The 22,632-nt window shown below is 46.9% G+C and overlaps 1 protein-coding gene across 1 annotated transcript in view; it reads right to left on the bottom strand.

Moving 5' to 3' along the window:
- The window catches only part of LOC136587960 (signal-regulatory protein beta-1-like), a 29,116-nt gene extending 7,742 nt beyond the window's left edge, over positions 1–21,374 (bottom strand). Inside the window, exons 1-6 of the mRNA XM_066586816.1 lie at positions 21,024–21,374; positions 20,608–20,949; positions 19,130–19,450; positions 18,032–18,136; positions 13,557–13,916; positions 3,700–4,008 (exon numbers count right to left, since the gene is read on the bottom strand). Coding sequence (XP_066442913.1) covers positions 3,700–4,008; positions 13,557–13,916; positions 18,032–18,136; positions 19,130–19,450; positions 20,608–20,949; positions 21,024–21,066 — 1,480 coding nt within the window. The 5' untranslated portion in view covers positions 21,067–21,374. The remainder of the gene's footprint in view (positions 1–3,699; positions 4,009–13,556; positions 13,917–18,031; positions 18,137–19,129; positions 19,451–20,607; positions 20,950–21,023) is intronic.
- Positions 21,375–22,632: the final 1,258 nt, after the last annotated feature.

Genomic DNA, 22,632 nt, shown 5'->3' with positions numbered 1-22,632 from the left:
TGGAGAAAGATGTACAACAAGAAATGACTCTACCCACAAAGAGCAGAGGAGAAAGAGGTACAGCAAGAAATGACTCTACCCACAGAGAACAGAGCAGAGGAGAAATAGGTACAGCAAGAAATGACTCTACCCACAAAGAACAGAGGAGAAAGAGGTACAGCAAGAAATGACTCTACCCACAAAGAACAGAGGAGAAAGAGGTACAGCAAGAAATGACTCTACCCACAAAAAACAGAGGAGAAAGAGGTACAGCAAGAAATGACTCTACCCACAAAGAACAGAGGAGAAAGAGGTACAGCAAGAAATGACTCTACCCACAAAGAACAGAACAGAGGAGAAAGAGGTACAGCAAGAAATGACTCTACCCACAAAGAGCAGAGGAGAAAGAGGTACAGCAAGAAATGACTCTACCCACAAAGAACAGAGGAGAAAGAGGTACAGCAAGAAATGACTCTACCCACAAAAAACAGAGGAGAAAGAGGTACAGCAAGAAATGACTCTACCCACAAAGAACAGAGGAGAAAGAGGTACAGCAAGAAATGACTCTACCCACAAAGAACAGAGGAGAAAGAGGTACAGCAAGAAATGACTCTACCCACAAAGAACAGAGGAGAAAGAGGTACAGCAAGAAATGACTCTACCCACAAAGAACAGAACAGAGGAGAAAGAGGTACAGCAAGAAATGACTCTACCCACAAAGAGCAGAGGAGAAAGAGGTACAGCAAGAAATGACTCTACCCACAAAGAACAGAGGAGAAAGAGGTACAGCAAGAAATGACTCTACCCACAAAAAACAGAGGAGAAAGAGGTACAGCAAGAAATGACTCTACCCACAAAGAACAGAGGAGAAAGAGGTACAGCAAGAAATGACTCTACCCACAAAGAACAGAGGAGAAAGAGGTACAGCAAGAAATGACTCTACCCACAAAGAACAGAACAGAGGAGAAAGAGGTGCAGCAAGAAGTGACTCTACCCTTAAAGAACAGAGGAGAAAGAGGTGCAGCAAGAAGTGACTCTACCCTTAAAGAACAGAGGAGAAAGAGGTACAGCAAGAAATGACTCTACCCACAAAGAACAGAGCAGAGGAGAAAGAGGTGCAGCAAGAAATGACTCTACCCTTAAAGAACAGAGGAGAAAGAGGTGCAGCAAGAAGTGACTCTACCCTTAAAGAACAGAGGAGAAAGAGGTGCAGCAAGAAATGACTCTACCCACAAAGAACAGAGCAGAGGAGAAAGAGGTAGAGCAAGAAATGACTCCACCCACAAAGAACAGAGGAGAGGAGAAAGAGGTACAGCAAGAAATGTCTCTACCCACAAAGAGCAGAGGAGAAAGAGGTCCAGCAAGAAATGACTCTACCCACAAAGAACAGAGAAGAAAGAGGTGCAGCAAGAAATGACTCTACCCACAAAGAGCAGAGGAGAAAGAGGTCCAGCAAGAAATGACTCTACCCACAAAGAACAGAGCAGAGGAGAAAGAGGTACAGCAAGACATGACTCTACCCACAAAGAACAGAGAAGAAAGAGGTAGAGCAAGAAATGACTCTACCGACAAAGACCAGATCAGAGGAGAAAGAGGCACAGCAAGAAATGACTCTACCCACAAAGAGGAGAGGAGAAAGAGGTACAACAAGAAATGACTCTACCCACAAAGAACAGAGGAGAAAGAGGTACAGCAAGAAATGACTCTACCCACAAAGAGCAGAAGAGAAAGAGGAAAGTATGAAATTTTCAGTATGAATGATGACAATCCAGCACAGGAAACCAGGTAACCAAGTCCCCAGTTACCCACACTTTAATAGCCTGCCCGCGGCCCTGTAGGACAGTTCCCTGGCTACCCTCCTCATGGGAGACGGTAGAGCCACCATGACAAGATCTGCAACTCATCTCCTAGGTTAGGGCCCGCTCCTCGGACACTGCGTGAGTATAGAATGAGGGGAGGAGAAACTTTAACTTTATTTAACTTTTTTTGAACTTTTCTGTGATTGCCGTTATCCATTGGATAGCGGTAATCACGGGCCCGGGGACCAATCAGTTCGGTCCCCAGTGACATTTCTTCTTCTTGCTATGAAGCATACATTTCTTGTATTCTTCTTCCTGCCCGGCAATGTATGCTACACCACTAGTGATGTAGCTGTCATAGCCCAGCAGGGAGTGCTGAACTATTTCAGAGACTGCGCATGCGCTGTCTCTCTGCAATAGATCGGCATCCCTTCCTAGCCAGTGAACGCTACGTCACAGGTACGTAGCATACATTGCCGGGCAGGAAGAAGAATGCGATGAATGCACGCTTCATAGCAAGAAGAGGAGGATCCAGACGGCTGAAGGTGAGGTGACCCGGGGGACTGGAGAAGATCAGTGAGGAGAAGATGCGGTAAGTATTCTGTCTGGGGAGGAATGCCTTTTATATTTGTCTTATGCCTTTGTATTGTCTGCAACTTCTGTGTGCATGGAGTATGTATGGTGCACCTCTGCAGCACTGAAAGAGATAATGTCTGCATGAGCCGTCTCTGTCTGGAAATGTATCTTTTTGTGTTGTGAGTCTGCAGTCACCTGACCATGCTTGATATGAATGTTTGTACAGTGTGAGTGGAGGAGAAAGAGAGAAAGAGGGATGTGGAGAAAGAGTCAGCAGTGAATGTCAGTGTGAGCGAGTTCGTCTGCAAGTAGTCTGGCCTAAGCTACTAGGATTGGAGGAGGTCGAAAGGAATCACCCGTCTCCCTTGGATTTATCTGATCTCAGGAGACCGCAGGATAACTACAAGCCCCTGTGAGCAAGAGGAGTTTACCATGCAGCTTTGAGAAGCGTCTGACAAGTGAGTGCTGACAGGTTGAGAGTCCGGAGAGGAAGGAGTGCAGAGATAACTAGGACTGTGGGCTCGATATTCATCCTGTGTTCTGCCTCCCTGTCCGCCCACTAATTCCGTCTATAGCCGTGCTGTATTGGACTTGTCTACTTTTGAACTGTTTATTATTGGAGTTGGAGTAAAGGAACATTGCCGACTGTTCCCAGGTTGTTTTCAGCTACTCTGTGTGTGGACTATATTTCTATAACCCAGCATCACCGCAGAGGAAGTAAAGCTGGCGTCACCTGTGACAATGCAGCAGAAGGAACCAGGTAACCAAGTCCCCGGTTACCCACACTTTAATAGCCTACCCACGGCCCTGTTGGACGGGCCCCTGGCTACCCTCCTGGTGGGAGACGGTAGAGCAATTGTGACAAGACCTGCAACTCATCCCCGCTGTCTCCTAGACTTGGGCCCGCTCCTCGGATGCTGCATGAGTATACAATTTGTTTTTTTAATGACACAAGCCCTTTAAAGGAATCATTTCCATCCAGCTGTTCTGATTATTGTAGTAATTTTTGGAGCGCCGCCAGTGTTCTGTTTTTGCACCCCTCCATACACTCACATCCACTGGTCCGCAGCACCTCCAGAACCTCCTGCACATTCCTGACCTTCACCGCCTTTATTTTGGGCCACTCATTTCCTACAGGATTTGCTCCTCCCCTTTTTTCCATTCTGCATCTGTAGTCCTTTAATCTGGCATCTGATAATCCAGAAAGGCGGCTGTCCAGTGCTCAGAGGGTAGTTTCATGAGACAGTAACCAGGACACTGAGGAGAACGCACTGCTGCGCCGTTATAGCCTGGACTACGACCACCTAAGGGTCCGCCACCTCTCCCACTGACGGCAATTAGTTACCTTGCGCGTTGATCTCGTAGGACAGCTCCTCCACGCTGCGCAGGCTGAGGTGGCTGATCTGGCAGGTGTAGACCGCGCCGTCCTCCTCCTCCGTCAGCGGCAGATCGATCTGGCTCCAGACGCTGTAACAATCGTTATCACAGGAGAACGGCCCGAACTGCGTGACGCTGCTCTGCGCCTGACCGTTCCGCAGCCACGTTACCGCTATGGGCTTGGGATAGAACCGCTCCACGACGCAGCTCAGGGTCACCGTGTCTCCTGCTCGCGGGTCCGGCGGCCAGCTGCTTATGTAACTTTTCTTGGGGCGCACTGCGAAGAACAAAGTGATAACAAGAAATTCTTCACCATTTTCAAGATCTCTGCTTGCTGACAGTATGTGAGAACAATTATCACTGAGGCTCTGGTCATATTTATAGTTTCCGTTCTTGTGCTCCGTCACAACAAAATGGAAAACAATTTTTAACCCCTTCCTGTGCCAGGGCAAAATATACGTTCTGGATGAGAATAGGTTCCGGTTTATTGGTCGCACTGTTACGTCCTATGGATGGCATGGGCTCAGAAGCTAACCCGCGCCATCTGCAGTGGGAACCAGCTACGATTGGCAGCCAGCCTTCCACTGCAACAGTCTGCATTGGTGAGAAGCCGGCTGTTGACCCCTTACATGCTGCAATCTATGTGAATCGTGGCATGTAAAACGTTCACAGAGTGAGGGCGCTCTTCCAGTAACATCACAGGCCCACCGCCATGCAATCATGGAGGGCTCATGGGTTGCCATGGCAACCAGACACCAGTCAATGGTGGACAAGTCTGCAATAGCTTATGATTGCTGTGATAATGCATTGCAGTACTGCAGTATATTATCAGAGTGTTCACAGCATCACAAGTTCAAGTACCTTACAGGGACCTAAAAAAGTATCTTTTGAGCATTTTCCCCTCTTGTTTAGGAGAAAAAAAATTGTAAAAACATAAACCCATTTTTGCTGTTGTCACATCCAGAGACGTAACTTGACACTTTTTTTAGCAGGCAAATAGAGAAAAAAAAGCCAAAATGCTTATTTTTGTTCATTTTGTCTCCCAAAAAAATACAGTTTCAAAACAAAGTGATCAAAAAAGCCGTATATACCCCAAAATGGTACCAATAAACCATCCCTCATCCGGCCCGGTCAATGGAAAAATAGAAAGCTATGGCTTTTAAAAAGTGGAGATGAAAATCCCCAAGAAATCGTCGAGTCCGTAGGAGCAAAATAGGTGGTGTCATTAAGGGGTCTTCCAGGCGTCACTACTGAGGGTCTGCGCTCGGGTTCGGTCATGGATAGCTGCTTGGGATTTCTACTGATGAGCGGTTACCAGAGACACTGTCAGCGCAGGTAGTGCCGCGGTCCGGGTTGGTACTACATGGAATTCAACGGGAGCCGCGCCTGGAATACCAACCCGGGCCGCGGCGCTACGGTCAGCGCTCTCTGCTTTCTGTGCTGACCACAGCGACAGCGGGTCCAGCAATCAGCTGATTGGTGGCGATCCCAAGGACAGACCATCCAGAGTCAAGTCCCGGACAATCCCTCCATTATTGATGAAACAACTAAAACCAGATGGAAGTCGCCTCGCGTTCTCTTTACATTATTGTCAAAGCAGAAGAGACATTTAACAGATCCGTTATTCTGCGCTTCAGTTCCATCCTCGCAGCCAAACAACAAAAATGCCAGAGCGGCGCCAGACGAAACCCGTTCACTATAAGAGCGGCTACCCGGCTTCTGGGGCGCCTGCGAAAAATCTCCTGGATGAAACAGGGCAGATTGCGCTATTTGCCGATTCTGTCCCAGAGGCGCCCAATAACATCCGCTCTTGAATCCACTGATAAGACTGTAGATTCCTTGTCCGAATCCGCGCCATTTTAGCCTTCAACCGTACACTATGGAAACGCACAGCGTAGCCCATATAGCGCAGATCCATGTGGCGCAGCTTCTGCCCTCGGGAGCGACACACAGACTTGCACAAATGACTGAGGCTAAATTGACGTTCACATCCACAAGCAAATCTGCAGCGAAGAGTTTGCTACAATGTATCAGTGTCAGTAAAAGGCATCCTGCTGCCTACATCCCAGAGGACTGTAACAAACCCTCAGCTGTGTGAGCAGGACGAGTCAGGGCGGGACTCTCCATGCTTCCATACACTGACAGGAAGCAGAGATCTTCAAAATTGTGAGAAGCCGATATAGGAGGGTGTAATAGAGAGCTGCGAAGTTGTGTGCATCCAGCTGCACCGCCGTATATGACAAGGCAGCAGCGTCCCTTTAACACCTCGGGATGGAGAGGGATCAGGAGCGGATCACGGCGGGTGCTGGCTGTCCTTGCTGACAACCGCCCGTAAAAGTCACGACCAGCGTGAACACCGATTGTCACTGCTCACCTGTAAGAGCTTCTGTCAATTCTATATGGGGGTCCTAAACGGCTCGGCGCGATGAGGTGCCGTTCGGTGGCCATGGCTGATTGTCTATAGACCACCAGTTAGAGAGCGCTATGCTGCAATACATTACACTGCAGGAGATCAGACAACCACAAGCTTCTGTCCCCGCGGAGACTAAAAGGAAATGTACGAATGAGTGGGAAAAGGTTTAGTCATTATTAAAAAAAATTAAAACTAATAGAAGTTTTTAAAAACAACCTTTTCACATATTTATAATAAAAAGCTCATATCTGGTATCGCTGCGTCCATAAAAGTCCGATCTATCAAGGAACGCATTTTTTACCCGCACGGTGAACGTCGTCCGAAAAAAAAACAATAGTTGCGCTTTTTTGATCACCCCGTCTCCAAGGAAAATACAATCAAAAAACTATCAAAAACGTGCGTAAACCAAAATGGGATCAATACGACTACATAAGAGCCACGAGTGTATCCGAGGGCATCCCATAAACGCGATGGCGGCAGAAAATAGTTTTAGGTTTTTCCAAAAATATTTTATTGTCTAAAAGTAGAACAGCGAAAAACAATGTGGTGTTGTAGTAACCATAGCGACCCGCAGCTTGTGCGCCATAGAAACAAGACCCCCAAAGATGGCAGAATCGCGGTTTTTTTCAATTTCACTCCGCTTAGAAAGTTTTTCAGTGCATCTTCTGGTACATTACATAGTAACACGGAGAAATACAACAACTCGCCCCGCAAACAACCACCAGGCCGCGACGGATAAATAAGAGTTACCATTTTTTCAAAATGGGGTGGAAAGATGAAAAATAAAAAAGGGCCACATCATTAAGGGGTTGTGAGGGGTTAATTCTAGATTTTCCCGTCTCAGAATAAATAAAGAAAATACATTTAATTTCTCTTCCAAACTTACTCCTTATCTGTCCTGTTCCCGCTAGGTGACCCTGAAACTTGCCTCATCTGTCCTTTCACATATGATATCCTGATTCCCTATTCATGTTCCGAGAATCTTATCCAAGGACATAGTCTGCTTTGATACAACTGTCACCGAGCGTTGATATATTGTTTATGTAGGAGACGTCTTTGAAAGACATATTGTTCATTAAAATCTGCAGATGTCCAGCGACCTTGGGCATGCGCAGTAATTAAATAACTACGTAAGCAAATTTCTTCTATAACTGTAACCTCTGCTGAATAAACCTTCGCTTCGCTTATGATAATCCCATGGTGCATGTGGCTGTCCATTTGCATCGTCTGAGTACTCACATCTAAGACTAATTCGGAAGCAGACAGCATCAGCTGATGGGTCCCCTTGTGACCCCCCTAACAATACTTGGCGCACCAACGAGGGACAGAGGCTAACTCCTTACCTGCAGCCGATACCTGACGACCCTACCTGCCGACCAGCCGGACCAGAGGCCACGGGACCCTAGATCTACAAAACACCGGTGTAAGGTAAGCCCTTGACTTGCCACTTCAGCTCTGGGCTCCCCTGACTTCAGTCACGTGTCGACGGGAAGGTGAGTCGCTGCATGTTTATAGGACACTTCTGCCTGTTATTTACGGTGTTCTTAGTAACCGTGCTAGACGGAAGAACCCTTGTGTGTATATTGCCATGCTGTCTGCTCTGTGCTGTAGAAAGTATTGCTTTTTGCCGGACTCATAATGTTAGCTGTAATTTGTAATAAGATTACTAAAAGCCGCCCAGCAAGGCAAGCCGTGGTCCTTCCTCTATCCCCGTAAGTATAGTAGTAAGATATTCGTAATATATTGCGAATAAATATCCTGCCCGTTGCGGACGTGGTGGAAAGGACTGAAAAGTCCAAAATATCCTGCCTGTTGTGGACGTGGCGGAAGGGACTGAAAAGTCCAAAGTATTTCTGCAGTTGCGGACTCGCAGAAGAGAATATCCTGCCAATACTTGGCAGGAGGGCCCTAAACAAATATCCTGCCCGTTGCGGACGTGGCGGAAGGGACTGAAAAGTCCATAGTATCCTGCCAGTTGCGGACTCGGCAATAGGGACATCTGTAGGAGATAAGTCCATAGTCAGAATGGGGTCTCAGGCTTTCCTGACACCCATTGAAATAATAAGATTGGGGGAAGGGAAGGACATCTGTAGGCAAGCCTATGAAATATATAAACAGACAGGTAAAACGACAGGAACCTTTAACTATGAGTTCTGGCAACAGTACGAGGGGGAAAAAAAGCATGAAAGATATCAGAGATGCCGGTTTAGAAGAAGGAACAGACAATATGGAAACAGCTAGAGAAATAGCAAAGGTCAGACAAAGCAAGTCAGCTGTGGGGAAAGAATGTAGCGAATTGTTGAGAAAAGCAGGTGTTTTAGAATTCTGGGAGTCTTCAACTAGCAAGTTTGGGAAAGATTCAGAGATAGTCAAAGGTTGAATAAAAGTATGTTAGACAGATGGATTGAGGCAAGTGTAGATACGGCAGTTATCAGAGAAAGGGAATCCTTTATAGTCTGTGTTCCTTTGGGACATAAAGCAAGTTCATGCAGAATCTGTGGATAATTACGTGACAAATAACCAATATTGTTTGTCTCGTATGTCTTTATGTTATGTAATCTAATCTTTGTTGTACGTCTTAGTCTTCTACAACAAAGTGTAAGAAAGTGTAAGAAAGTTATACCCCACTCATATCTGTGGGAGCTTTTAAGAATACAAGGGTTAAAAATGCGGAGAATGTTGCGCTGTTAGAAGCGCTTAGCATGTTGGTTTTTTTTTCTTCTATGTGTTTAACTATTCCTCTGCCGTCCGGGTTTGATAGTCTGTGCAGAGAAATATACCTTTGTTGTTGCTAATGATTGGTGTTGTTTGAAGTCTGAATGTTCTGGCTGTTTTCCAAAAATCTTAGTTGTTGTTCTGTTTCATAGAGATATAAAATTTAAGGTCATAGAAGAAAGAAAGACGTTGAATGAATTACGTGAATTATATGGTTTTAAAAATAGAATATATATAGGGATTTTAAGGTATATTTTTGCTTTTTATGTAAATGTCAGTTCTGTGATTGGTTGGACATGTGCATGATTGCAAAATGTGTGTTCTTTTTTTTTTGGAAAATATCAGTGAAGTGGTTGTTGTGGAATCTGGTATACTTCTCTAGTGTTACAAACAGTTAAAGTTTGACTGATTTCAGGGGGAGGTGGGAGTGATTGAATGCATTTGTTTGCAAGATGAGGACAGTTGCATCATACGCGTTACGTCCTGTGTGAACTCTTACTAACATTTGAATGAGACTTGACCGCATGAACGGATGAGAGTTAATGACCCGTGTTCAGACTGTAATGAATGTAAAATGTGTGATGTAGGGCTGTTGTGTGCTGATGAGGTGTTAGTCAGCCACCCACCGCATGTAGGCGCTGTGTGCTGATAATCTGGAAGCCTGCCAACAAGCCACAATTATACTGTCTCTGAGAGAATGTTCTGTAGAAGAAACGCGCAAACGGCCATACCTGTACTTACACCTGCTGCCAAACTCCGCACCTTTCTGGGCCTTGTTTCATACTGCCGCCCATGGATCCACTCTGTTTCCTCTCTTATGCAACTACTCATTTCTCACCCTTTTACACTTTATTCTTTATTCTTTTCTGTACTGAATTTTCTGGCCCTATGACGACAGTGTTGACACAAAAGCACGGAGGACAACCACGGCCACTTGGATACTACTCCATGAGGCTGGATCCAGTGGCTCGAGGAGCTCCCTCATGTGTTTGTGCGGTGGCAGCAGTACAGGCAATGGTTGACAAATCTTCGGAGTTGGTATTGAACTACCCCTAGTGGTCCTCACCCCCCTCATGACACCCGGAGCATATACACGCAAGTGCAACCCAAGCACTTATTTCAGGCCCGTCAAATCCAGCTACAATGTGCTCTTGTCATTCTTTTCAATGTTGCTACTACCTTGAACCCGGCTACTCGTCCAATTAAGTACCCTAGTTCAAAGGGGGGGAGGAGAAGACATAGGTGATCTAGGTATTGCAGGTCAGCTATTTTTAAAATGTTTTTTTTTTAATAAGGTTCTAATCTATTTTAAATAGAATACTAGCCTGATTGTCTAGCGGTAATCGGTACAAGAGGTTTCAGAAGTGCCAATTCAGCTGGCAGAAACTGAACCGCTTGAGGTAATGTTTAAAGGGTCACGATACCTCACGCACTTCCTTGTGCTGGAAGGTCCTGAAAGCATATTGGGAACTGACGTGATGGGACCCTTGGGATGTTGTATCAAACTTCACCCGTCCGGTGAGGCTCGTATACACCCCAAGTCTGAAAGTCACCCGACCTTCTGTCGGATGGCAGCAGACCAAACGACACCTCTCCCTGTCCTCACTCTTACGCACGCAGAGGAACAAGCTCTTAGCCCCCTTGGTCCGTCAGTACCCCCTGGCACATGTCCAGGAAGATGCAATTGCAGACACTGTCTCTTCTTTATGTTAATTTAAAGCCCTTAAGGAATGTGTCTTCCCAGCCAATACCCCTTTTGTTCCCCGTTAAAGAGAAAGAGTTTAAAGGGCCAGTCAGACTGTCAGTATTTGTTTGCATTTATTTTCAGAGGAAAGCAGTACTGTTGGATAGTGCTGCCACAAAGGGGCTCAGAATAGCCCAAAACCATTTCACCAGATGCATGAAGCTGATATTAGATGCCTGGCCAATTCCCGAGGGCACCACCCTCTTGTAATATGTTGATGATTTACTTTTTTTTAATGTACTCCTGACCCAAATAGTTACCTCAATGCATCACTAAGCCTTTTGTGTTTCCTCCATCAAGAATAGAAAAGCTGTAAGTTTATTAATGGAAGCCATCATGTTGCCAGAACAGGTGGCCATAATAAAGGTTACTGAAGCCCCTGTTAACAAATGCATATTTTGAGTTGTTTTTTTTAATAGATGGTACCAAGGTGATGGACAACTCCACACTGGATATGCAGTGATCACACAACAAAATGTCCTAAAAAGCAGAATGCCTCCGCATGTCTCAGCACAAGAAGCGGAACTGGAGGCCCTCACTGAGACGTGTAGAGTGGCAGAAGGTAAGGCGGCAACCCTTTACACTGACTCTCGGTATGCATTTGTCATAGATCATGATTATGGCCCAATATGGAAGGCCAGACAGCTTGTTATCTCAGTAGGACAGTCAATTAAGAATGGTGCAGCGGTGCAGAGTCTCTTGGAAGCCCTACTCCTACCTGACAAAGTGGAGAGCTCACATCAATTCCTACACCAGAGAAGCAAGAGGCAACGCCATCACAGACCACACAGCAAAAGCAGCGGCCCTCAAGCCATTGAAGAAAAGAAGAATTTAACAATAACTTTGGACTTTGACTAAACTTTGGACTTTGATAAAAACTTGGACTTTGATAAAAACTTGGACTTTGATAAAAACTTGGACTTTGATAAAAACTTGGACTTTGATAAAAACTTGGACTTTGATAAAAACTTGGACTTTGATAAAAACTTGGACTTTGATAAAAACTTGGACTTTGATAAAAACTTAGACTTTGATAAAAACTTGGACTTTGATAAAAACTTGGACTTTGATAAAAACTTGGACTTTGATATGCTAAAGACTTTACAGTTACAAGCCAGCAAGGAAGAAAAAGACAAATGGACTAAATATGGGAGCAGCAGAAACAGGACGGTGTATGGCGAACAGTCAACAGAACTTGCCTACCACAGTCCCTGTGCCCTGTAATGGCCCAGCTGATGCACGGAAAGACGCACCCCTCAAAGTAAATAAGATGTCGACGCTTGAACGAGGACAGGTAGCTCCTGGGTTTTCTGTAGCTGCTGCATCATCATTTGTCCAATTTTGCATGATCTTTGCCGTAAGCAACAGGGCAGAAGTAAATTTGCCACATCACACTTGCCTAGACCATTCTACCCATTTCAGGGATTGCAAATTGACTACATTCAGCTCCCACTTGTTGGGAAGTATGAATACGTGCTTGTTGATTTCTTTTCAGGTCGGACACCTACCCCGTTACCAAAGTAAATAAGCAGGTAATCACACAGGAGCTCATGAATGAGGTAATCTGCAGATATGTAGACCCAGACAACTTAAAGGGATCTCACTCCCTACAACCTGTAGACTGGGTGGTCGTAAAGAGGCGTGTCTGGAAATCCCTAGGGCCCAGATTCAAGGGGCCCTATCAAGTCCTGCTGACCACACCTACTTCAGTAAAGTTGAAGGAACTGTTGCTTGTCTTGAGACTAATGGGACTTTTCACGCCCTACTTTGCCCCCCCCTCCCCCCCATGAGAAGGACACTTTGTTTATCGATGGACTTTTGGACTCCTCACTAAAGACATTTTGCTTATTGATGGACTTTTGGACTCCTCACTCCATGCTTCACCCTTATGAGAGGGTGCAAAAAGACAATGCCCAGAACCACTTTGTTAGACACCACCAAATACTGGTAGATGGACTGAACACCTCACAGGTGAAAGACTGTTGGACTTGTACCCACGCCTCCACACCTGATGCCACTAGTTTTCCTTTCTTGGCTGTTCCTGTTCCGTCAAAAGAACTGCTTGCATGGACAAATGAAAACTCGGAAACCAGAGATAGCTGGTGGGGTAACACATTTAGTTCTTTGAACCCTGCCAATTGGTTCTCTGGTTTAGGAGGGTGGTTCATGGGAATTTTATAAAGTATGCTTCAAGTAGTAATGATTTTGCTTGTCATATATATTGCTTTAAAGTTAATCATGTATTGTACCACACGTTGTAGTAAAAAGGCTTTTGCTAAACTATTAACCCAGATGGACTTTGGGACCACCACATGACTCTAGGGAATCTGGCAGGAGCTGGCACCACTCGGGTGAACGTACATAGCACGATGGTGGACCCTATGTCCAAATGGGGGAATGTGAGGGGTTAATTCTAGATTTTTCCCTGTCTCAGAATAAATACGGAAAATACATTTAATTTCTCTTCCAAACTTACTCCTTATCTGTCCTGTTCCCGCTAGGTGACCGTGAAACTTACCTTATCTGTCCTTTCACATATGATATCCTGTTTCCCTATTCATGTTCCGAGAATCTTATCCAAGGACATAGTCTGCTTTGATACAACTGTCACCGAGCGTTGATATATTGTTTATGTAGGAGACGTCTTTGAAAGAAATATTGTTCATTAAAATCTGCAGATGTCCAGCGACCTTGGGCATGCGCAGTAATTAAATAACTACGTAAGCAAATTTCTTCTATAACTGTAACCTCTGCTGAATAAACCTTCGCTTCGCTTATGACAATCCCATGGTGCATGTGGCTGTCCATTTGCATCGTCTGAGTACTCACATCTAAGACTAATCCGGAAGCAGACAGCATCAGCTGATGGGTCCCCTTGTGACGCCCCTAACAGGGTTAACAGCTCCTGCAAGAGCTTCCGTCCACTGCTGCAGTGTTGATCACCCGCACTTACCCGCTACATTGATGTGACTCTCCCGCCTGGCAGCAGCACTCAGGGCCTTGTGTCGCACCACACACACCAGCATGGCGCCATCATCCTGCACCGAGGGAGTGTATGACAGCTGGGAGGTGGCATTAAACAGGTTGCCATGTTTGCTGACCGGGTGCTTGGCGTAGCTGGTTATATCGGTAGCTTGCAATAGAGGGTCATCTCCGCAGTGACTGCTGCCTGCCTGCTGCTGCCCGCTCTTACCAATGTACCAGCACACATCTACTGCTCTAGGTCTGAAGCCGTTGAGGTTACATATGGCAACCAGCTCCTCACCCGCCATGTTCATCTCTGGCAGAATCAGCGATGACACCCGAGGAGGAACTGCAGGAGAGAAAAGCAGAAGATTATACACAACCCAACATAATCTGCAGCCACAGAGCTTATATCACTACTGGAGCGTTATAATGAGAGCGGCTGATATCACATATATGATGACTCTGGAGGTTATACCGGTGCAGTGGCCCGAAGTCTATATATCTGGCCCCTCCATAACTGTCGTACATGTCAGGTCTTCAGTGTGGATGCACTGTGCAAATTGTCTTGTCTCTAGGTATGTGTATTATACAGCTGCAGCATGTAAGAGGTTAATGTCTGTGAATGTCTGGGATATGTCTGGAAATTGTAACAATTTATGTTGTCACGTGGGTATGCAATATATATGTGAGTGCAAGAGGAGAGCAAGGGGTTTCATTGCTTCAATAACTGAGTGTGGAGAGAGAGTGCCGGCCACATGCGGGTACCTTCAACCCTCGTAGTGAAGAATGGAAGAGGAAGGAAGGTACCCTGATGACCTAATTACAGGACCCCTATCCTAGGAGAGAGGGAAGAGAGAGAAAGAATCCACCGTGCAGTGTTCAGAAACCCGCCCAAAAGTGAGTGTCAGTGGAGTGTCGTGTCCTCCGCTGGTGTGTGTGTCCAGGAGCGGAGTCATACAGATAACTCAGACTGTGGGCCCGGTGTCATCCTGCAAGTCAAGTCCAGTCACTGACTGTTCCCAGTGACTGAAGTTGTCAAGTTACTTGTGTGTGGACTCTCTTACTTTTCCTGTTGGACATCCTACAGAGTAAGGAATGGTGGCGTCACCTGTGACATTTCTTCAAGTCCACTACACCACCTATTCAGGTAACCGCTGCCTCAGCATTGTCTGGAAGAGGCCTGGCGGCGCCTTGGCCAGGGTTACATGCGTCCCTCAGGGGAGGAGTTTGGTAGTGCCACCGTGACACTCCTAACAACTACCCCCACCATCTCCTCAGTGATGTGCCTCGTGTCTTGGTTGTTGCATCAGTACTGGAGTGTTGATATCACATATATGATGTCTGTAGATTATATCTGTACTGGAGTGTTATAAGAGGAGAGGCTGATATTACATATATGATGTATCTGGAGGTTATATCAGTACTGGAGGGAATGGTTGAGGAAGTAAGGGTGGCTGGGACCTTAGGAGGCAGTGATCATGATATCCTTGGATGTTGGATAACAAGGGGAGGAAGACCTGAGAAAACTCAGACCTCAAGGTTGGATTTCAGAAAGGCAGATTTTAATTAACTCAGAAGGAGGAGAGGAAGAATCCAATGGCTGGATGTTCTTAAGGACAGAAATGTCCAAGAAGGTTGGGAAATATTGTGAAATGAGATTCTCAAAACACAATCGTTACCAATCCCTAAAAGAAGGAAGAACGGGAAGAGTTTAAAGAGACCAGGATGGATGAACACAGAACTTGTACCCATGTTAAAGAGGAAGAAAGATATGTTTATCAAATGGAAAGAGGGGGAAATATCTAAAGAAGAACATAATGGGGTCTGCAGAAACTGTAGGGCAAGGGTCAGAAAAGGTAAAGCTGATAATGAATTGAGGCTTGTAACAGAGGCCAAAAGCAATAAAAAGGATTTGGGGGGGTCAAAAGAAAAGTCAAAGATGCTATTAGATGCTTACAGGATGAAAATAGTGAATTGGTTAAGAATGATGTTGAGAAGGAAGAACTTTTAAATTCCTATAATGTATCTGTTTTCTCTCAGAAAGTAGATGGAACATCAACTGATCTTCCCTGTGTTAGTGGGGGAATAAAAGAATGCAGGCTATCTGTAAGCAGAGAGATGGTGAGGGAACACTTAGCTAACTTACATGAATTCAAGATGAATTACATCCTAGGATACTAAAGGAAGCAGCAGAGGTAATTGCTGAACCACTCGCCATAATCATTGACAATTCCTGGAGAACAGGAGAAGTCCCAGAAGATTGAAAAGTGCAAATGTTGTCCCTATATTCAAAAAAGGGAAGAAGGTGGATCCAGGAAACTACAGGCCTGTGAGCCTGACTTCTATACCGGGAAAGATCTTTGAACAGATTATTAAACAGCATGTATGCAAGTACTTGGATGAGAATGGAGTAATTAACCAGAGCCAGCATGGGTTTGTAACAAACAAGTCATGCCAGGCGAATCTAATTTCCTTCTAGGATAGTATCACTGACTGGGTTGGTCAGTGAAATGCGGTGGATATAGTATATCTTGGCTTTAGTAAAGCATTTGACAAAGTATCTCATACCATACTTATTGAAAAAATGACCAAATCTGTGATTGACAAGGCAGCTGTTAGGTGGATTCACAACTGGCTGAGTGATCGTACTCCAAGAGTGGTCATAAATGGCTGCACATCCAAGTGGAAGAATGTATCAAGTGGGGACCATAAGGCTCTGTCCTGGGCCCAGTGTTGGCCAACATTGTTATAAATGATCTGGAGGAGGGAATTGATGGGAAACTAATCAAATTTGCAGACACAAATCTAGGAGGGATAGCTAACACTAGGGAAGAGAGAGGGAGGATTCAAAGAGATCTAGAAAAGCTTGCACAGTGGTCGGCGACTAACAGAATGGTATTTAACAAGGGGAAATGCAAAGTCCCACATCTGGGCAAGAAAAATGAAAAAAGCACATACAGAATGGGAGGAATTGGGCTAAGCAGCAGCACATGTGGAAAAGACTTGGGTATACTAATAGATCACAGACTGAACATGAGTCAACAGTGTGATGCAGCAGCCAAAAAGGCAAACACAATTCTGGGATGTATTAAGAGAAGCAGAGAGTCTAGATCACGTGAGGTCATTATCCCCTCTACTCTTCCTTAGTCAGACCTCATCTGGAATACTGGGTCCAGTTCTGGGCACCCCACTTTATAACAGACATAGACAAACTGGAGCAAGTTCAGGGAAGAGTTACCAAGATGGTGAGCGGTCTGCAAATCATGTCCTATGAGGAACGGTTAAAGGATCTGGGAATGTTTAGCAGAAGAGAAGGCTGAGAGGAGACTTAATAGCTGCCTACAAATATCTGAAGGGCCGTCACAGTGCAGAGGGATCAGCCCTATTCTCATCTGTACAAGGAAAGACTAGAAGCAATGGGATGAAACTGAAAGGGAGGAGACACAGATTAGATATTAGACAGTGAGGGGGATCAATGAGTGGAACAGGTTGCCACGCCAGGTGGGGAGTTCTCCTACAATGGAAGTCTTCAAACAAAGGCTGGGCAGACATCTGTCTGGGATGATATAGTCATCCTGCAGAGCAGGGGGTTGGACCCGATGACCTTGGAGGACCCTTCCATTGCTGCCATTCTATGGTTCTAGGAAAAGAGGAGCGGCTGATATCCCATATACGATGTTTGGAGGTTATAGCAGTACTGGAATGTTATAAGAAGAGGGGCTGATATCAAACATACTGTGTTTCCCCGAAAATAAGACACTGGCTTATATTAATTTTTTCTCTCAAAAGAGGCACAGTGTCTTATTTTCGGGGGGTGTCTTATACTTATCCAGCCGCCGGTGTCTGTGTCCCTCACGCTGGTCCCTGCACTACTGCAGTTCTGAGCGCTGATAGGATTCTCTTCTCCTGGGCTTTGAATAACCCACCTCCAGTCAGTGTTGTAATTGGTTCATCGAATGCCGGCTCTGATTGGCTGGTGCTCAATCCAATCACAGCGCTTACCGGAGGTGGGCTATTCAAAGCCCAGTTACCAAAAGAGAACCCTGTCAGCACTAAGAACTGCAGACTTCCGCAGCACTGGGGACCAGTGCGAGGGATACTGATGCCGGTAGCTAGGTGACTATTGCTTTTTTTTAACCTGTGTAGCTAGGGCTTATTTAGGGGTAGGGCTTATTATCAGGGTAGGGCTTATTTTCGGGGAACCACTGTATGATGTCTCTGGGGGTGTGACCGATATCATATATATGATGTCTCTGGGGGTTATATCAGTACTGGAGCGTTATAAGAGGTGCGGCTGATATCAGGTATGTTCACAGTCAGGCTGTAGCTTAGGGCTTTTAGCACACTGACAGCTGATTGGTTGTACGGGTGACTCCTCCTCTCGCGCCAGGTTTGCTCATGTTGCCCTTCCCCCTTCTCCTGATAGATTTAGCAGGTCGAGGATGAGAGAAGGAAAGTTACCTGATGCCAGAAACTTCCAGGATAACAGCGCAATTGCGAAGATCAGCGCCATCACCATGACTAGCGTGCTGAGGATGACCGCCACACTGCTGGGCGCCTGCACAACTGCCAATGGAGAGAGAACAACACGTCATCAACGCATCGCCACGTCAGCGCTCCAGGGCATTCTTAGGGAATCTCACATTGGCGCCATTCTGTACAGTGCCAGTCGCATTATCGGCTCCGTCTCTGAACGATTTCTTTCCTGGCACAGAACATCACAATCCGCAGTAGATTACACGTGTGATGGGTGACCACGGGGGCTGGTGATTGGCTAAGCAGTCACATGGGCAAAGAACGGCTTTCAGATCTGAGCGGCATGGACCAGAATGGCGACGCTGCATTGAGGGCAAGAGGGGTGCGGCTTCATACTACTTTATACCCCTGCCAGCCCTTCACACTCAGGATGTACATTTACGTCTTGGGGTGCGGGGTCTGTATGGGGTGGCTGACGTCCGACCACAACAGCTGCGATTAGTGATCACACTGATCGATGCTATTAACCTTTTAAATGCCACGGTCAGTTCTCATAACAGCGTTTAGATGGCGGTGAATAAATAAGTGGAGAGAAAAAACAAGAGGAGGAAAAAAAAAAAAAAGACGGTCCTTGAGGGGCAGAGGAGTTTCACACAGCCGAGCGCCATGTCAGGCCGTGCAACCAGGAACGTGCAATGTCCCTGCGGATGCCAGCCGGTTGTGTGTCAAACAGTTGCGATGCTGCAGGGAGGCTTCCAGCCGCGGCGGAGGGGCAGCAAGTGTTTCCCATTGTTTTCAGGGGGAGACAGCGCATCGCACGCACGCCGCATGGCCCCAATGGGCGAGGCGTTCCGAGGGAACGCTCAAAGACAGGACGTGCTGCGACTCCGCCTGCAGCGCCATGTGATGCAGAGAAAAAAATGCATCTCTCAAGTATATAGAAAAGATATTAGACAAAAGAATGAGGTTCGTATTCGTGCATCTCGCAACACATAAACCTTGCGAAATTTTCTCGGGCGTGTGAAAGCAGCCTACTGAGTCAGCGCTGCGTCTGGTCACATGGCCGTATGAGCGCTCACTTACCGGTGAGGTGGATGCTGGTACCCCTCCGCAGCGGCTGTGGCAGGGACTGGTGTCTGACCTCACACAGGATCTCGCTGCCGTCATCCTCATCGGCGAACACGATGGACACCTGACTGTCGGCGGTGAAGGTCCCGTTCTCGCCGCGGTACGGGACGCCCGTGCAGATCTCCTTCATCAGCACCGCTTCTCTTTTCTCCTTCTTCATTATCCACTTTATATCAAGTTCTTGCGGGTAGAAATGGCGGAGCTTACAAATAAAGGTCTTCATCTCCCCGAGGCTCAGGTGCGGGTTCTCCGGGAGCAGGTAGATGGCGGGCTGCGCTGTACACAATACCGGAGGTTACATTGGTGCTAAGCGTTACATCTACGTCTAATACTCCAGTCACATCCAGAGCTGCATCCACGGAGCTCTCCGGCGGCCCCATATGTGTAGCTAGTGAATGGAGGCAGGTGGTACAACGAGAGCCACTCAGTGGCATCCGGAATGACAGCCACTGCCGTAGTACATAGCTGCAGTCACAATTCTGCAGGCTTCAGAGCTGCAATTTCCCAGAAATATTGAAAATCCCCCACCCAATTTCCCTACCACGAGGCAACCTGCGACTCCAGTGGTGGTCTGGGGAACCCCAGAAGGGTGGCGGGTTCCCCTCGTCCGATAATTATGTTTTACTGGCTATATTATTGACCAGTAGAAAATAATTGCCAGCCAAGAGCAGAGAGCAGCAGCCGCACAACCACTCAGAGCCGGAGCAGCAGCCGCACAACCACTCAGAGCCGGAGCAGCAGCCGCACAACCACTCAGAGCCGGAGCAGCAGCCGCACAACCACTCAGAGCCGGAGCAGCAGCCGCACAACCACTCAGAGCCGGAGCAGCAGCCGCACAACCACTCAGAGCCGGAGCAGCAGCCGCATAACCACTCAGAGCCGAAGCAGCAGCCGCACAACCACTCAGAGCCGAAGCAGCAGCCGCACAACCACTGAGAGCCGAAGCAGCAGCTGCACAACCACTCAGAGCTGAAGCAGCAGCCGCACAACCACTCAGAGCCGGAGCAGCAGCTGAATGACTGAAATGCCTATCAGGTTGCTGCCCAGCTGGAGGTCCGGGGTCACTATGCAGGACACTTTCTATTGGGATCCCTATTACTATGGGGTCACTATTACTATAGGGGTCACTAAGCGTGACACTTACTATTGGGGGCAGTATAACTATTGGGGTCACTTTTACTATGGGGTCACTATTACTTTGTCATTTCACACCAGTCTCAGTGCTTCTAATTTTGTGTATTGGCGCTCTCAGTACCTGGGGGGCGCTATTTCACACTTCTCCTCAGACAGTATAATGGCAAGGGGCACCCTGCACTCAGGTGGTACCACAACCCATGTTAGGGCAGGACGGCAGGGTACACATTTACCCTCTCTCTGCTGGAGATAAGCAGGTCAGGACAGATGGATCTCCTGTTAGTATTCCAAGTGCTCACCTGTGAGTCTGAGCGCCAGCGTAGCTTCCCCCGCCTCTGGTGATATCAGCACAGTGCAGGTGTAGTCGCCCTCATCCTCCAGCGTCAGGCTGGGCAGGTATAAGGAGGCGTTGCCGATCTGCAGGAGCTGCTGATCGATGGAGCTCTCTTGTCGCAGGGAATCAATATGAACGCCATCAAACGTGCACACAGAGCGCACCGTGCCGCCGCGCCTCACTGACCACTTCACTGCGACATCTTCAGTTCTGATCGGGGCTAGAGAGGTGAAATAGCAGTGAAGTAAAGCATCCTCGTCCACGAGGGCCAGAAGCTGCGGTGCGGACGTCCTCACTTCCAGGCATTCTGGAGAGAGATACAGGTGTGAGTGCTTCTCGCTACAGGTAGACTCACCTGGCGGCCATGACTACAGCCTGTACCTGTCAGCGCACACAGAGCGCCCAGGACAACGATCCTCGCCATGAGCCTCCAGGTGTGTGTGCTGGACTCTGATCACTGGGGAGGAGACCGGAAGTACTGCAGGTACATATAGCACCAGGATAGTCCACGGCGCTGGACGTGTAAAATTGTCCATGGACCGGTGGAACCGCAGCCCCACAGGCGAAGAGCGCGGCACTAGATCCAAGCGTTGCTCTAGCAAGCGTGTAAATACACAGCAGACACGGGGAGCCTGCAGCGCTAGGACGTCTTGCTCAGCTGCATGTGGGACTCGAACTCAGAGCAGGAGGATGGGAGGCGGCAGCTCTACTGCCTGAGCTACATGAGGACAGTGCCCTCCCAGCTCCAGAACTCCCCACACAGGCGTTGCATCGGGATCAGACCCTCTGGCTGCAGTGCCCGTATATTAACCCCTTAGTGATGCAAAGGATGCAACAATATTTGGGGCCGTAAGAGGGAGGTTTTTGCGCGGCGAGCTGCAGTTTCTATTGGCTCTGTTTTTGGGTTCATATAACATATATTTATTATTTTTTTTGTAGACGGGGAGAAAAATCATCAATTCTACCGCTGTTTTTTTTGCTAGCGTTAATGATGCAGCATAGATGACCTGAGCTCCGCCCCTTCGCTCGGCCGCCACCGCCCAACAATACCAGAATTATATAGCAGTCTTAAAGTTTTTCCAACTTTTGCACAATCAAAACACTTTTTGGGAAAATATATATATTTTTTTGAACTGCTGCATTGAAAGTCCCATAAGTTTTTCTTTTGCCGTGGGCGGAGCTCCGCGAGGACAGACCGTGTCGTGCGTCACAAGCTGCATCTTTATTGGTACCATTTCTGGTGACAGATGGCTTTTCGGATCACTTTTTGGGCTCCTCCGCACTGGCGATCGCGATATCGCTACGAGAAAATTGCAGTTTTGTTTAGGTGATTTTGGAGCATCAGAAGAATGGCGCATCGCATCGCATCGCTGCTGCCCACAATTTTCTCGGGGTCTCTAATGTTAAAAACTCATTGCACAAAAATCACAAGTTCGTGCGATGCGATAGAAAAAAGGAGGCGCCATGGGAAAACACGGGCGAGGAGGAAAAATAATAAATCGCTAAACGCAGAAAGATAGGACACGCCGAATCTCAGCGCTCCGCCGCGTGACTGAAAACGTCGCAATTGGGAATGAAACCATTAAAATGATTCTTCATAACTCTGTGTTTTCACTCTCGCGTCACGTTTTTACCCACTAGATTTTTTTTCACTGCGATTTCGCTGCGTTTTTCCCAAATATCACTAGGACTCTCTAATGTTAAACTCGCATCGCACAAATATCGCAGAAGCGCAAACGTGTGATTTTAACATTAGAGAATCCTACTGACATTTGGGGGGGAAAATGGCAGCGAAAAAAAAACCGCTTGTGGGTAAAAAGCCGCGAGTCTGAAGGAGCCTTACATTCAGTTTTTTAGGAGCTGAAGTGCGCAAAAAAAGCTCGACTCCATTTTATAATTTTCTTTTTTTTAATGTTCGCTTATTGTACGGGTCGGTGTGGACGCAATGTTACCAAATGTGGTGCTTTTAATCAAAGAGGAGAAAGTGCAC

Source organism: Eleutherodactylus coqui, chromosome 13 (genome assembly GCF_035609145.1).
Source record: "Eleutherodactylus coqui strain aEleCoq1 chromosome 13, aEleCoq1.hap1, whole genome shotgun sequence".
Taxonomy (NCBI): Eukaryota; Metazoa; Chordata; class Amphibia; order Anura; family Eleutherodactylidae; genus Eleutherodactylus; species Eleutherodactylus coqui.
This window is presented reverse-complemented; position numbering and strand designations above follow the sequence as displayed.